Source organism: Athene cunicularia (assembly GCF_003259725.1).
Source record: "Athene cunicularia isolate RWA chromosome Z unlocalized genomic scaffold, athCun1 chrZ_part4, whole genome shotgun sequence".
NCBI lineage: Eukaryota > Metazoa > Chordata > Aves > Strigiformes > Strigidae > Athene > Athene cunicularia.
Window position 1 is genome coordinate 4,238,894 of NW_020799145.1, and position 17,510 is coordinate 4,256,403.

Below are 17,510 nucleotides of genomic sequence, written 5' to 3' on the forward strand. Positions count from 1 at the left end.
TAAATATTTTCTGGAACTCATATAAGTTTGTATCCTGGTCCTAAAAACAGTTAAAAATGCACAGAGGAGACATTTTGACTCTCGAAAGAAAGTGATCCGTCTGTTCACAGACACAGCTAGAAATACATGTAAGGCTTTTGACAAACTTTTCTCAAGAACAAAGATGTTTCCTCTACAATATCAAGATAATATTCCTATGACCAAATGAGATCACATAAAACCTGATTCCAGTGGAATCAAACAAGCCATATATGCATAAGAGTGAAGTCTGTTTAAAGAGGAAAATAACCATTATTTGAAAACATTTTTGAAGGAGAGTCTCTATATTTATATAAAGAGCTGTAGAAAACCTACTGATTTGTCTCCTACTCTTTGCCTCCAGTCTATAATGTAATCTCTTTGTTACCCATCTGCAGTTAAAATCCTTTGTGATATCGTAACATGTTGTGGTGGAAATAATTTTGTGTTGAAAACAGGATTACACTGTACTTCAGGTAGGAAATAAATAACAGGAGCAGAAAAGCACTTGAGTAATGAAAAATTTTGTTTAAATATTTTTGTGATTAAAACATTCTGTTGTTTGGTTTTATATAGTACATGAAACAGAGCAGCTCTTAAACATTAAACTTTGTAACTGTCTCATATGAGACACTGGTGCTGCTTTAAATTTTCAACATATTTTGAAAGTACTGTCAACATTTACTTTCTAAGAAAGGACTAAAGGAGTGGAATTCTTTATAAATTCCTCCATTTCTCTCCAGAAACGCCCTAAAAATATTGCAAATGAAACTTTAGACCCCCCAAAACTCAAGTTTTAACCATAACAATTTACATAGTCTGTCCTTGAATAATTTTTCTTGTTATAAGTGGACTACTTTTTTCTTCCTACACATATCACAGTTTTCTGTTGGGCAAAATAAAACTGACATTTATTACACTATTTGAGTATTTAAACCATCTCTGTAGAATTCCTTAGCAAACTAGCTTTAGGTACCAGACCAAAACCTAACATCCTAATGTGGTAACACTAGCTTTCTTTTATCTGAATATTCTTTTAGTTATACAAGCATAAACAATTGATGTTATCCCAAGGAAGCATTCACTGCACAAAGGAAGGAGATTATACACTACTATAAATCTTCACTAGTGCCACTTCAGATTCCTGCACTGTCTTTAAAATTCTCTATCATAACTATCCTGCTGGCTCAGATACTACCCTTGGTAGAACTAAGCACCAAACAACCTAGCTGAATGCAACAGCATATGTGCTATTAATAAGAAGACAAACAGCTTTTCACCGTTCACTGACTACACTAATTGTTTCTCAATAAATGGAGCACATCCTATGAAAGTAAAGTTACGGAATACCAATAAATGGTGCTTGTAACATTAGAAAGAGGAAACTACTGTAAAGATAAAGAATAGAAAACACATTTTTGCTGAGAAGAAATTGATTTTTGCATATGAGTCACTGTTATCTGTAAAGATATGGCAGTCAAACGCAGATGTTTCTTTGGTACAGATTCATTCAGTAGGTTATCTGTTTTTCATGGACTTTGAAGTGTTTTCTATCAATAATAAGTTTTATATCTGCTTCTGTTCTATAAAAATTACTGGTTTAATCCAGTACCCAGTGTTTAGCTTGTTGCAGATTGAGGTACAGAAAGATAAATGTACTGTATTTGGTAAGTTGTCTTCTCATCACAATTCCTACCCACTGATACTGAAAAGCTACAATAAAACTTGTAATAGTACAGAAATGTGGCACTGAGTTAAAATGCATCTTCATTTTTTTTCCAATACTCAGTGTTAAGGCAAAAGACTTGCTGTAATTTACAGAAAGAAAGAAGCCTGATGAAAAATATTAAAATTATAGCAAATTCTCACAACATTAGTTAACCAGTGTACACACAAACACACACATACACACACAGTAAATCTGTAACACACATAGGCTGGTAGTGCAATTTTTGTGTTTCAGTGACAGGTTCTCACACAAAAATTGTATGAATCTGACTCTACCTCCTTAAAGATATAAAGCTATGACTACAGATCTTGGATAATAAACGTGTAACTGTTTTACACAAGGCCTGGGAATCTGATTTGGAGGAATAGATTTTATGTTCTATGTTATAGGAGGAAATTTTACAAATACATCTAGTATATGCATAAAGTAGGCAGAACATGTTCTGATTCAGTCTGTGACCAAGAACAGCCTTTATTGTTAAATTCCGGAGCCTTAGTTAAGAAGGAGATGCAATATGAAGGTCAGTTTCTTATGAATATGGCTTTCTGCTTAGCAGCTGTCAAGTCCATATGGAGCCTTGCATTACATAAAAATCTCACTGAAACTGCCAAAGTCAGCAAAAGCTTCATAATAATCAGTTGGGGTCAAGAATTTTGTTCTTTAAATTAGGGAACACAAAAGAACTCTGTGACATAAATGATATGTTAACAAGGTAAACCAACATTTTGCTAAGGCTTGGGGATTGCGAGGTAATAACAATAAATGAGGGATTATGAAAAAATTATTTTGAAGTAGGAATTAACTTTATTGAGAAGAGGACACAGCAGTATCTATGCTAAAATTACAAAACCACTTTATCCAAGAGGTGAATTATAAGTTTATGTAAATCTTGCAACAGTATTAATCTTTAAGGCTTGGACTGTTATCCCTTTCATATCCATGATAGCTGGTATTCAAGGTGAAGTTGTGAGAGAAGTATAGTGATAGAAGTCTCCACTGTTCTCATGATCATCCCCTGTAAGAGCTGGGGTAGGAGAGGCCCTGAAGAAAACACTATGAAATAGTTTCTGAAGACTTAGAGAAGTAGGAACTCCTTCAACTGACAGTATTGAAATTTAGAAAACATTACACAGTTGGAAGATAGTCTACACCGGAGAATATACTCCTTTTTTTTTTTTTTTTTTTTTTTTTTTTTTTTTTTTTTTTTTTTTTTTCTCCCTGAGAAAATACAGTTAACACTATGCATATTGCTACTTACTTTGCAATACCTACTTTTGCAGCTTGTCACATTACCCTGGGTATTCCTTTCGGTACCAGAGTGTGAATGGATGCAGTCTGGACTTACTATTTCATTAATGGCAATTTCATATTCTTTCTCAACTAGATTTCATGTAGCACAAAAAGAACATATTCTCAGAAAAACAAAACAAAACAAAACAAAAACCAACCAATAAAAAAAAGAAACACCCTCCTGCTTGGGAAGCTTTGTACCAGATGAATGGAAAAAAGTGAGTTGAGTGTAAGATTATTGGAAGAAACCAATCCTGTCTTCTCTCATGGCCCAGGTCTACAAAGAAGTTTTCCTTTACTTTTCCTAGGACAGTCAAAGAAGTTAGGGGTTTTCACTGGGAAATGATGACAGTGAGTATAAATCAGCAGTGGAGACAGCACATAGATATGCTCCTTCTGTGAGAAAACTTTCTTATCTCTTTTGGAATTAGTGAAGAGATAGGGAGGTTTCTGTCTGGAGAATATGGGTACAGGTGAGGAAGTGATAACTCTTCCTAAAAGAGAAAAACAAACTTATAAGCAATTTTGACCAGAAATTCTGATCAAAAGGCAGTGGGTGGAACAAAAGCAAGGACAGAACAGGAGCAAGTATTCAGATAAATCTGAAGAGCTGAAAAGGGTGCATATAATATGGACAGCTGTGTTTAACTTCTGAAACAAGGAATTCTTTTGATGTGGCAACTAAAGTAGAGTGTGCTAAAATATAATTAAAACATCTTTCTGAAATAGAGCTAACCTCCTGAAAGAAATTCTACAAGCTGAATGAGAAGTCAGTGTTCATCAGGAAACTGTATATATGTGTTTTATTTTATGGTATTACCAAGTTGTCATAAGAGTTGCATACTATTGGTCTATTTTTTAAGAATTTAATCCATGAAATGTAAGAAATTCTATAAAAAGTAAAACAAAATAATGGAATGCCAAGGAGAAAAGGGCATTACAAAAAAAAAAAAATATTCATGAGTGATAACTGGTGAAAAATTTTTGTTTCCCCAAATGGGAATTAACTGGAGGACTTTATTACTACCAGTAAATGTCAATGGTTTCCTGCTGCATGTTACACCTTGAACTCCTGAAGATGAAAAATCTCTTTTTTCTTCCGTGTCACCAGTTCAAATGTAATCTGAAGTGATAATAACTAAACCATCTGTACCCATTTCTGCCTCAGAATTAGATAGCTGCTTTTAAGGGATGTGAGGACTGCTACTGAAAGAGAAGGTCCCAAACCCCAACCATAAATGTTCCCACCAGCTCCCTTTCTGCTGGCACTAGAGCTTATGCAGCCATGTGGTGAGCTAGTTCAGCGAACTGATCCAACTGAAAACAGCAAAGAAAAATAAAACAATTAGTTTTCAGTTGAATCTATTTCCTGAGATAATCCTTGAACAGCTGCACATGCGCTAGTGCCAGGACTGGCACAAGAGAGACAACAGGCATGCACAGCCAAGACAGGGAGATGACTTACAGTGATCATCAAACTGCAGCCTTAGTCCACTGCCTAGACCAGACCATGAAATCACACAGTGCAAACTAATTCTGTTCTGATATGGATGAACCTTGGAGTAGATGGAAATGAAGTAGTATCTCTAAAGCTGGATGAATTTGAACCCCTTTGGACAAAGCCAATGAATGAAGATTGATGTTGACCCACAGTCACCCACATGTGAAAACTGGGTTGTTTACACAGTCTGGAAAAAAGTTCTGGAGGGACAGAATTTAATGATTTAGTGTATATTCACAATGCTATAAATTGTTAAGATTATGTTCTCAAGATTATTTAATGGTTTAAATCATAAAGGAAACATAAACCACCAAAAATTTAAAGTTATATTACAGCATAGGAAGAACCATGTCATCTCCACAACATACTCAAGACATAGTAAAGGTGTATTGTATATTTTTATGAAAGTTATACTACATTAGATGACTTGTAAAGACACTTTTAAATTTATTAAATGGATTATCCTACACAGATATTCCATGGAATTTTCACATAGTGTAACAAGAAATGATTGTCAAATTTGTACCAAATGTTAGTTTCTTTTATGGTGAACATAAATTTCCCTGTCTGATTTTTTATATACTACATTTTTTGTACTTAAGTATACAGGATTTACACACAGAAATGTGAGAATATACTCTAACTTTTTTTTTTTTTTTTCGTGATTGCAACAACAAACATCTATCTTCACATACTCTTCAAACAAATTTATTTCCATGAATTGTTGAGACTATATTGGTTTTTTGATATTCAATGAGATTATTTTTAGAGCATTTTAAGGTCCTTCTGAACAGTACATTCAATGAAATAATAAGCAATAGTAGTTTTCTATTAGTCTTTTAACATTTTCTGTCAAAGCTTTAAATACATTGGGCATTTACAGGATTTCTGTACTATGCAGTCACATGTTATTATGTGATCAGTGTGTGAAAGTCTTCTTTGGTGTTTTTTATTGCACTGTCAGTGTTCATATGAATCTTCAAAAGCAATGAATGTGCAGTCCTTAAAAAACTGAAAGCAACATGGGTTTTTACTTCACCATGTTAACAAAGTCCTGGGGAGTTTTAAGCAAGGATTAGTGACACAACAGATTATAAAGAAAACTGTGTCAGTGATCCCTTTGGGAGCTGTTAATCTTTGGATCACTGACATGACTGCCCATAGCTGCTTTAAAGAAACATTATTTTTCTAATAGTTCACTTCATACTTTATCCACAGATTTTTAATATAGACAATATTGGCGTTGAAGAAACTCCTATAATTTACTGTGTTTAATGATGGCTATCTAAGTCCTTTTAGCCACAAATTACTGACATGAAAGGCTGTTATCCTCCACAGTACAAATGCCTGTCTGGGGAGGTATACTCCATGGATTACTGACAAAGTGGCTTGTGCATTTTTTGACAGTGTCCTGTACTACATCCTTGCCTCTAAATTGGAGAGACTTGGATTTGATGGATGGTCCACTCGCTGGATAAGGAATTGGCTGGATGGTTGCACTCAAAGAGTTGCAGTCAAGGGCTTGATGTCCAAATGGAGACCAGTGATGAGTGGTGTTCCTCAAGGGTTGGTGTTGGGACGGCTGCTGTGTAACATCTTTGTTGTAGACATGAAGAGTGTCATTTAGTGCACCCTCAGCAAGTGTGCTAAGAACACCAAGCTGTGTGGTGCGGTTGACACACTGGAGGGAATGGATGTCATCCAGAGGGACATTGACAGGCTTGAGATGTGGGCCTGTGCCAACCTCATGAAGTTCAACAAAGCCAAGTACAAGGGTTGAGGCAATCCCAAGCACAAATACAGACTGGGCAAAGAAGTGGATTGAGAGCAGCCCTGTGGAGAAAATCTTGGGAGTAGCAGTGGATGGAAAACTGACTATGAGCCAGCAATGTGTGCTTGGAGCCCATAAAGCCAACAATATCCTGGACTGCATCAAGAGAATTGTGACCAGCATGTCAAGGGAGGTGAATCTTCCCATCTACTCCACTCTCATGAGACTCCACCGGGAGTACCGTGTCCAGCTATGGGGCCCCCAACATAAGAAAGACATGAACCTGCTTGAGAGGGTCCAGAGGAGGCCACGAGGATGATCAGGGGGCTGGAGAACCTCCCCTGTAAGGAGAGGCTGAAAGAGGTGGGGTTGTTCAGCCTAGAGAAGAGAAGGCTCTGGGAAGACCTTATAGCAGCCTTCCAGTACTTAAAGGGGGCCTACAGAAAAGATGGGGAGGGACTCTTTATCAGGGAGGGCAGGGATAGAATGAGGAGCAATGGTTTTAAACTGCAAGAGATTAGATATAAGGAAGAAATTCTTCCCTGTGAGTGTGGTGACGCATGGGAACAGGTTGCCCAGAGAAGCTGTGGCTGCCCCCTCCCTGGCAGTGTTCAAGGCCAGGCTGGACGGGGCTCTGAGCAACCTGGTCTGGTGGAAGGTGTCCCTGCTCATGGCAGGGGGGTTGGAAATAGATGATCTTTAAGGTCCCTTCCAACACAAACCATCGTATGATACTATGATAAATTATTACTCTCTTCCAGTTAAATTATTTAATGCTCTTTTAGACCATCATTCAGAGATTATCAATATGGTATTACTGACAGGAGGAAAATACAATGCCTTGAGACTCTTCTATTAGGAAAGACACTAGGCAAATTTTTTCAATACATGCCAAATTGACACGGTGGACTGTAATTTCTTTGGAGGTTGTACTGTATGTTTCCTATCAAAATTACACAGGAGATTTTTGAACAATCTAAGGATCTTTTAACTGCAGACTAGATGGATGTTTCTGTGTATTACAAAGAGTAAGTGCTGTATCATTCACACAGTAGTACTTCAAGCATGAGCTCATGGAATTTGCCTGATGCATCCTTATAAAAAGAGAATAAATTGTTAAAAGCAAAGAAGCCACCTCACCAACATAATCGTTTTACACAGAGAACTTTATCATGGCTCTAATATCATACAAAGCTAGCACCATCAGGGAGGGTACATATCAAAGCAAAGTCTAGAGAAATGGAAAGTATGACATTTTAAACATTTTGAATGAGAAGATGTGAGGGAAATTACCTCATATTCCTGTGAGAACTTCAAATTGTCATTTGCTTTCAATCTTTCAATGTGATCTGCAAGTTCCAAGATAGGTATTGGGGGATGACTGGCCATACCTGTTGAATAAGAAAGAAGAACAAAATTTAAAGTAAGCTACAGTGATGGCATTGCTCTAAAATTTAGAAAATGCGGTAGTTAGAATGGCTAGAAATGTGTAAGTAGTAAAGATGTCATATGTGAGAGAAGCAGGCAAAATTTGGTTACTCAAAGCAGGACATGCTCTGGATAGATGAGCTCTGAAGCCAAATTAAAAGAAGTCACCAAGCATATTTCCAAATCTAACATTCCTAGTGTCAAGGAAAGAGTTACTGTGATATGACTGAATGAAGTTAGCTAGGCATGGAAAATGAGACAGGTAGACCTGATGTTGACCTCTGCTTTGAGTAATGACTCTTAATGTAATTTCAAACTCCTTCTCCTGCACTGCATGAAATGGAGACTCCATTAAATTTGATGGGGGAAAGTGAGCTGAGAAACAGACACTGAAAGAGCCCTAAAAGGGAAAGAATAGTGTTTTGACAGAAAACAAAGTGACTTATGCATAATCAAGAAAAACGAACTTGGAAGAATGAAGGTTACCAAGGTAACCAGAGACACCTGAACCTGCAAAGAAAATGATAAAAAACAAAGAAACCTCAAACCAACACAAAAACTAACTTATAAAATAAATGCTAAAAAGTGAAATGGATAGCTTGAAGATTAATAATGAATCAAGGTCTACAAGACTGACTACATATTCTGACTATATTAGAAATATTTAAGTATTTTATGAAATTTTGAGGTGACTGACATGCAACTATGAATGACTAGAATAACATGCACCATTGTTTTTAGACAACAGTCACTGAAGACAACATTGGACATCAGACAACTGGAACTTCAAAAATGTTTTCACTAGTAGCAGATTGTAGAGGCAGGGGTTGTACAGTTTGGCTGGACACATGTACTGACTGCACTAGTACATTAAAATATGCTTAATCTGAAACCCCATTTATCAACCCCCAAAAGTACCTACAATCTACTTCAGGTGTAAACATCTTTGTCCACTGATGAAGATACTGAATGAAAAGGAGGAGAAAAGAAAGAGAGCTGGGAATCAGATATAGAGATGGGTGTGGAACGGATTATAGGGACAGCAAGGCAAAAGAAAGACAGAAAAGATGTGGGGTCAACTAGAACAATCTGCCAGCTGAAGATTTGCCAGGCAAAAATTTGTGAACGTGTTTGTTTCATGCTACTAGTCTTCACGACCCTTCTCCAAAATGCTTACATTCCTCTCTTCATGTTTTATACTATCACACCTAAAATGAAAGCGAGTTTTCAATTGCTTGTGGGAAGAAATCAGAGCTGGCTAGAAAAATTAAGCTAGTGAACCCCAGGATCTCTTGAAATTACAAAAGGAAAACAGTAATGACTCAAGGGGGCTCAAGCTGGAAGCCATGTTGCACAATGCAGTTTGCTTTGTCACCGTGAATTTCAAGAGCATGCCTAAGACGGTTAACTTGCATTTCCTGTAAACACAGCTGAAAACGACCATGTGGTTACAACACAGTCACACTATAGCATGTTCTTTTTTTTTTTTTTTCTTTTATTTAAGTTCTTATTTTCTTTTTGATTCTTTGACATTTCAGACATCATACCAGAGTCCAAAATAATTTCCAGCAGCACTGGCCCTAATTCTTCTGACCCTATATGTTCGTATTTATATATTACCTTCATAGCACATCTGTGATAGTAAGACAATATTTAAAGTAGATATTAAGGCAGGTGATGTCAGTCAACTAAAAAAGCATAATATTCAGATACAATGGGAATATTTTATAAATTTCAATTAATAAATTAGTCTGTAAGTACTAATTTATTTGAATCTGTTCTGGTTGTCTCTCATTTTCTTAGAAATTTTACTTAAGAGAACTTGGCTATTCTCAAAAGGAGTGTGGGTGACAGTCACCTAATAATTACACTGATTGATCCAGATCAAGCACCCCTATGGAAAATATGTGAGTGAAAAGGCACAAGAGAACTCTAGATTGATCCAGAAATGGAGGTGGACTGATGTACATCTAAAACAGTGCTTGAACAGAGAAAATAATAGAGACAAAGATGTTTAGACCTTTTCGAGCGAATCGTGGGAGAGAGTTATTATCATATAAGGACTGAGTGGTAGTTTGGCTAGAGAGGGAGGACACAGAGCCAATCAGGGAGGCGTAGGGGACTGAATTACTGCTCAAAGCTGTAAAAAGTAAAAGCCAATTGGAAATGGGAAACAAATTAGTAACAGCAGTAGACCATCATAATCAATCAATCTTGTACATACAGGCACTTCAGACATGCACAAAACAGCGTCTGGAATCTCAGCTAAGATGTCTAAAGGTCCAGTTACCCTACTGTAAACATAAAGGACAAAAAACCAAAGAGAACGAGGCTTGCTCATTACATGATGAACCTGACTAAATCACTAGCATCATGAACACAAATCTGAATAATTAGCTTACTGTGAAGGAATTTGTTTTAAAGATGCTGAACATCCATTGTTTTTTAAGCTATTTTTGTTTATATGCTCCTCTGTATGCCACTTGACATTCCTAAGGGGAGATTTCATATTAAACACTTTATGCAAAATGAAACTTGACATAAAACTTTATTTTCTAAGGAAAAAAAAAGGAACTACTTACAACTTCAGAAACTGAAAATGTTTGACTGTTTATAACCCCTTTCTCCACAACTCATTTTAGGCACTTATAGTTGGACACTTATTAACTTTCTTCAAGTAATATTTTGCAGTTAACTTATGAAGTGAAGTAATTGCATTTGGTGTATTTTAATCTTTTAAATATATAAAATATGCTCTACTGAGATGATAAAAGTAGCTACTTTTTAAATAAACTGCTGGAGGACTTCTGTTATATAATCAGTCTATGAATCATAACAAGCATCATAACAGAATATGCTATGAATGAACACTTTAAGATCTCATAACATCTCATGCAAAAGCATGAGGCTCCTACTGTGTTTAATGTGAGCTGCTTGTGAACAGCATGTGTAGAACTTGACTCAAAATTCCCACCCAAAATACAGCTAAGCACACTTATTTTTGTGGCTACAAATAAAATACATTTATTTGCTGACACACCTCCACATCAATTAACATATGCTATGAAAACACAAAAAATTAAAGACAAAGTACAGCTAAATTACAACAGATCCTGTGACATGCTAGAAAGTCAAAGGAAACACCATGCTGAAAACATGCTTTCAACTTTCTTTAAAATAAGAAAATAAAGAGATAAAAACACTTAAAAACTCAGAAGAAAAAACCCCAAAACCACCACATGCAAAACACTGTTGAAATTATATCCATAGGAAGCCTTTATTTCCAGATTTGGTAGAAGATTGCCAAATGTGATTGATTTTATGCAGCCTCGTAGTAACCCCTCCACATGAATTAAATGAGAATGGATGATTTAATTACAGTGTAGAACTATCTTCTGGTTAATCTGTGGTAAATACATGACTAAGGGACATGGGAAACCATATGTGCCACAATTTCAAGGAATAACTGAGAGAACAAGGTCAGAATTCATCTTCATAGTACCAGACATTAAACCCGTTAAGTATACTCCTTCACTCCACTTAAACAAGTGGGTGTTTTGGCCTTGTCGTTAGTGTGTTAAATTAGGATTTTGTTTGTTGGGTTTCATGATAAGTACTTTTAAAAATATTTAAGAAACATATATTTATTTAAAAATTTAGACCTGTAGGTTGACATGCCCACAACAAACAAGAAGGAAGTCAGAACCTAAAGTGTATAGCTTCTAGCATACAGACTACAAACTATATGAACTGAAAATGTGACACATTATTTTCACAGAAATTTCTTAATGAAACGAGTTGTGTTTCAGGTCCACATTCAATTAATACTCTGTGATTTTAAAAACTGATTTATTAAATCTTCATTTTTATTCAATAAGAGAGAATACCCTCCCACACACCAATTTATGTTGATTAAGAGGTTGCCACTTTATAGAAAAAGGAAGGAATCAGTAACAGTGGTTACTGTTACTGGTACCTACCATTTACCTACCCTTAAGAAAAAGGTAGAAAGAAAGAAATACTTAAAATCTGGACATGGAAGATGAAAAAAATGGAAGATGACCCTGATTCAGTAGGAATTTGGTATGAAAATTTAGCAAGGACACCTTTAGCATATTGCACAAAAAATTACTGTTACTTTAAAATTTCTTTTTCATACAGTTACAGCTAAACCAGGCAGCGATCTTACATCTTGTGTACAAAGCTAAATTTACAAGATTAGCTTTAAAGAAATCGTTGTCGTTCTACAATAGCTATTCTAAAATAGTTACCAATGCGTATTAACTATTGCAAAAGGAAGTCAGTTTTATTCTGAAGAGTTTATGTTCTTCAAAACTAGATTAGTTATTCTGTAGCTAAAGTAATTTTTGTTCTGTGTTGAAGACTTTGTTCTATCAAGCAGCCCTAGCAGCTTTGTAGCACTACGGCAAGAGACCGAGCTCTGAGTAAGGTGCAAATCTCCTCCAAGAAAAGGGAAGACCTAGGTTTCAGACCCTGATCTAAAATTGTTCAATACAGTAACATGTTGCAAAACTATTGCTAAAATACGGAAAAAAAAAAAAAAAAATTACTCTTGTGGAGAGCAGAACTTTCAACTCTCCCAGCTAAGCAGGTTTCAGCTGCCTCTAGGTTTGAAAGCAACCAAGTGGGATATCAGAGAAATGTCCTTTGCACTCTGAAGCCTCTTTTAAGTGCCTGAATCCTTCATGGTAGTTAAGTTCACATGAAGAGCTCTATGTATGATTGCTCACTCTGAGAAAGCTATTCCAGTCTCTTTTAGTCATGGAGACCAAGCACAGTACTTCCTTCAGCATTGTCATGATTCCCATAAACAGAAATTTTGTGGATAAACTAAGGGAAGAAATTTCCTGCTATCTTGCAAAGCAGGTGACTAAATCCAGACATCACTTTTTCCACTTTTGTTATTTTCTCCTTTCTCCTCTGGACCTGTTTTACTCTTTTTCTGCCTTATCTTGGAAATAAGTTAGTGAAACTTCCTTAGGAACTCAGGGTATGGGCATTTTGTGAGCACTTATCTAATAAAAAAGCAGTGTCTTTAATTCAGATCTCTAATAATTCTATTTATTTTTATTATATTTCAAAGCATCTTATTTAGTTCATTAAGAGATAATGAGATAATTGTTTAATTGGCACCCAGTTACACAAATTACTTACAAATGTGACACATTTTATACTTAAATGAGGAAAAAAATCAGTCATTTTTGAGGCATGACTCAATTTAGTTCTTTGGCTGATTGGCAGAAAAAAGCCTTTGCCTGAGCCTTGGGTCTCTCATAACCCACTCAATCATCTTAACATCAGTTATTTTTCTCAATGCGAAACTGGGCTTCCACATTTGATGAAACCTTTTGTGAGGGCTTAATTACTACCCCCTCCTTATCTTTACTTTTCCATGTGGCATACAGACTTCTAAGATGTGCACACCAAGTTAAATTTTATGAATTTTATCCCGTATTTCATAGGAAACTTGCAGAATGGGAAGAATGTGACCAACTTTTCCTCAGCTACTCCAGTTCTGGAAGAATAACAGACTTACAAATTATATCCTGTATGCTACTGAGAGATTGTGTATTTTCATGTTTACTCAAAGGAAACTTGGCACAGCCGTGACCCACTCACTATCATATGGGCTTATCTAACAAATATACACTTTTGGATAACACATATGAAAATGTGATCTTGTTCTCAGATGTAGAACTGTGGGCTATTCCAAAAATCAAGACAAAATGTCAAATTTATCTATGGAGTTACTCCAGCCAGAGATGAATTTGATCCTTGCTGGATCCTTACTGGACAAAGATAGATTGGAAACCCTTTAGGTAAGTACTAGATTAGTGAAGAATGAGGTTCTTTGTTGACGGGACAAGAAAAATTGAAAGGAAAGCGAAACATTTTCTGTGCTACCAGTTTAGTAGGTCATGTTGAACTGACATTTTTTATGAGAAGTACTACATATTTGTGCCTGAAACATTGCTTAAATATCACCAAAGATAAAATATTGTTTTCCCATAATTTCTTTCAAAATGTTATACCTAACCCCATGTATCAAGAGTATTTCTTGCTTGTGGTTAGAAATTTACCACAACAAGGCTTCTGCTTTCAAATTATTTTGATCATTATATCTGATCAGACCTTTCTTTACACAAAATATATGATTGCTAGAATTTTTGGAAGGACGCTGTTCAGAAATCTTTTAAAATATTAAAGCTTATGACAACCCAGAATTTTATAGGAGTGCCTCATTCACCTCTCCCACTGAAAAATGGCAAACTGGATATGTCAATGTAATTTAAAATTTTACTCTCTTAACACTTCTTCACATTATGGATGCATTTTAAAGTTTTATTTTCCTCTCCCACTGCGAGCAACTGGTATGCTTGGAAAGCTCCAAGAAAACTCTGGATGCTTTCATAATCTAAATAAATAAATCTTTATAATAACAATGATGTCAAATCATCTATCCTGATGCAGTTGGACTGACATGGCATACACTGATTATTAAAGTACATTCACCACTCTGTTATTTATTTTATTTATAAGTAATGCCCTGAAATGGTAACATTTTACAAAGTAGATAGGGCTGTTGTATGAGGGTAACTGCAGATGTGTCAGCAAAAGAAACATAACTCATAACCACATCAACTTGAATCCCTTCTCTCAGTTGCCTTGTCTGCCCCAGCAGTATCCTACTGCCCACTGCTACCTGGTAGAAAATAAAACCCACACATCTGAAAGTAAAAGAACAACAAAATCCAACAAAACTGCCATCCGGAATATACAGTCTTTATGTAGTTTCTCTACATTTGTTTGGAAAAACTTTGTCTTGCATGTTGTTTAACAGCGTGTTACTGTGTGCAGTTGGATAAACTTTCCAGCAGGATCTAAGTTAAATTCAGGTGGATTTTAATGAAATGGTAGCCCTAATTGAAGTTAATGTCAGTTAACTGAGGTTCTGCTTTTACTAGCACAAGAACTATACCTTGGCTTAATTGGAGCTAAGATTACATATTAAGAACATGTTAATTAGCAAGGTGTTACACAGCAAGACAAATCTCCTGGGGTAGGAATTTTCTCCTTGATATTTGGCATGCTGAGTAACATAATGACCTGACCTGTGACTAGGGGTCTTAGGTGGTACAGTATTAGGAAAAAAGAACATAATTTCAGTTCTGTACTAAATTTTTAATCATAATTTTAATCCTCTGTTTCATGAAAAGGTTTGCAGCAAAGAAAAAGATGGAGGAAACAGATTGCAGATGTTCTGGTCAACTAGCTTCACAGAAAACTGCAAACTTCCCAGATAAACTATAGCACTGCAAGGAAAGATACAGTTCCACTCCTCTCCAGATGAATGAGGTAAAATTACCATTCTATCTTTGCCAGTTCTTAATAACTGTACATTTATAAAGGTAAATTTAGAATTAATTACAATAAATTAATTTTATATGTAAATTTGTTAAGACTTGGCAGCATTTCCCCCCCCCCATTTTATTTTAATTTATGGTGAATATGCAATGGATAGGTAAGACTCCATATCTAAATACATGGACAGCAGAAAATTATGCTTATATATGTAGATATTAAGCCATCCACTCTTCAATATATATCTGTATATAGATAATAATTTTGTTGAGGCATAAACTAAACTATAAGAACTGTAATTTTTCTCCACGTTTCAAAGACCTGCATGTATACTTCTATCGCTGTAACAACCTTTAAAATTTTGTATAAAAGTGCTGGATATAATCTGAAACATTTGCTCAGTAATGATGAATCTACATTAATATTGCAGTCTCGGAAACACAACTGTGAATCAAAATTTTCAATCTTTTTCATTTACTGCATTATTTTGCATTGTTGAGAGGTCCCAGAGGACATCAGGACATCAACAAGATTCCCATATTCAGATGATACTGAAGTAGAAAATGCACTCCTGAAACACACCTAATTTGCCCCAGCTGCTAAAGAGCATTCAGTGTACTTAAACAGACCGAAAAAGTAAGACAAAAGTAAAACTCAAGCTTTCACATTCTTCCTTTTCTACCTCTGCCATATGCATGCCATGTGGATCTTGGGTCTTTAGTCCCAAACTCACTACTTTGCAGATCTGCTACTGCTGGGGCAACACTATCTTAATATAGAAGATCAGAAATGAGATTTGCAAGTTCAGTTCACCTTTTGTGGCATTTAGTATGCCAGCTTCTGCATCTAATCCCTCAATATCTCAAGTACTTGATTTCCTACCTTTATGAGTTTGAATTCCTTAATTTTTGTGCTTCATGTAATAAATTTGACAAACACAAGGGTTCAGGAAGATTTAGTAAGTAATTAGCATAAGACCGGGAAATTGTGCAATCATATTGTAATAGAAAACAAGTCTACTGGAATACCTCATGATCAAAATAAAACCAATTAAATAAAAAAAATCAACTCACAAAAATGTGGTAGAAAAATCAATACTATTTTAAGTATTTCTCTCCAGGCATTTCTTTATAATCAAACCAAAAAGCTTTACGAAAACAATAATAAATAAGTAAGCAAAATATTTGGGAGTGTGTTACTTCTATCATCAGAACTACTGACATGTTAATATTCTTCTTGATCTTAATATATAGACTGATTTTAAAAGATGACACCATTTATCTAGTTAGTATTTCTTTTCTGTGTTGTACATTTGCAATGTAGTGAAACTTCCAATGTTAATGGATTACCTGATAATAACCAGTAGATAAGAGGAAACTTATTTACAAAGAAGTAGCTGTAAGAATATTGTTATTAAACAGAGGGATGTATATTTCCCAATAACGTTTTCTAGCATTGTTAGGTTTAGCTTGGAATTTTAGCACGTAAAACACATCCATACAACATATGTGACTTTGGGGTCTTCTTTACAGAATTTAAATTTTGTTTCATGCAGGATTTTTATTTATAGAAATTACAGCATTATTTCCAAAACTAAAAAAGAAATACATTGTGCAAAAACTCATAAGCAATCAAAATACATTTTTCTAAACAATCAATCTTTCTGTTCTGTAACAGCACCACTAATTAGTTTGTGATCTCAGAGATCTCGGTGAGGTATTATTGTCTCTTACCTGGAGTTTGAAAGTTAAGGCGTCGCAGCTCTACAGGGTCTGTAGGATGGTGAGAGGGGACCTCCTTGCTGTTGGGTATGCTGCTCTTTCTAGAATCAGATTCAGCCCTCTTCCTGCATGGGAAGGTGAACACACATAAACATAAGATCAAGGTGTTAGCTTGACAAATAAAGGTGCCTGAGTGTTTAAGCATTATATTCTAAAGGTGAGATGCTTATTTCTGAAGGAGTGTTTGATCTAGTGCAAAGGCAAATAGTTGTGCATGCTGGGTAGGGCAACTACAATTTGCAATGGCAAAATGAATCTCAATATAGTAATGTCAGAGGGAAAGTAGCTACACTATGCCCTAGATTGATTCTCTAGATCATCATTCTGGGCATCCAAATAGTTAAGTATTACAACATGAAACTCGCGAAAATTCACACTCTCTCTATTTCAAAAGTTAGCTAGCTATACCTTTATTAAAAAGTAGCCAAGTCTTGAGCATGTAATTAGGATGAACAAACCTACATATTCAATGGTCAGATTCTATATGACTGTTTCTGATCAAATCAAGACTGCAATTATAGTATGCCTGCCAATCTGCGCAAAACAAGCTGGGCAAGAAAAGCAAGCATGAAAGCAAACAAACAAGCAAGGAAGAAAGGATGAAAGGAA

At 35.6% G+C, this 17,510-nt stretch overlaps 1 protein-coding gene across 39 annotated transcripts in view; it reads right to left on the reverse strand.

Moving 5' to 3' along the window:
• PTPRD (protein tyrosine phosphatase, receptor type D) overlaps nucleotides 1–17,510 on the reverse strand; it is a 468,274-nt gene that overhangs the window by 67,925 nt on the left and 382,839 nt on the right. For all 39 annotated transcript variants that reach the window (XM_026866869.1, XM_026866870.1, XM_026866871.1 and 36 more), the window contains 2 exons: nucleotides 16,854–16,966; nucleotides 7,603–7,700 (listed from right to left, as the gene is read on the reverse strand). In XM_026866869.1, the coding sequence (XP_026722670.1) occupies nucleotides 7,603–7,700; nucleotides 16,854–16,966 (211 nt within the window). The remainder of the gene's footprint in view (nucleotides 1–7,602; nucleotides 7,701–16,853; nucleotides 16,967–17,510) is intronic.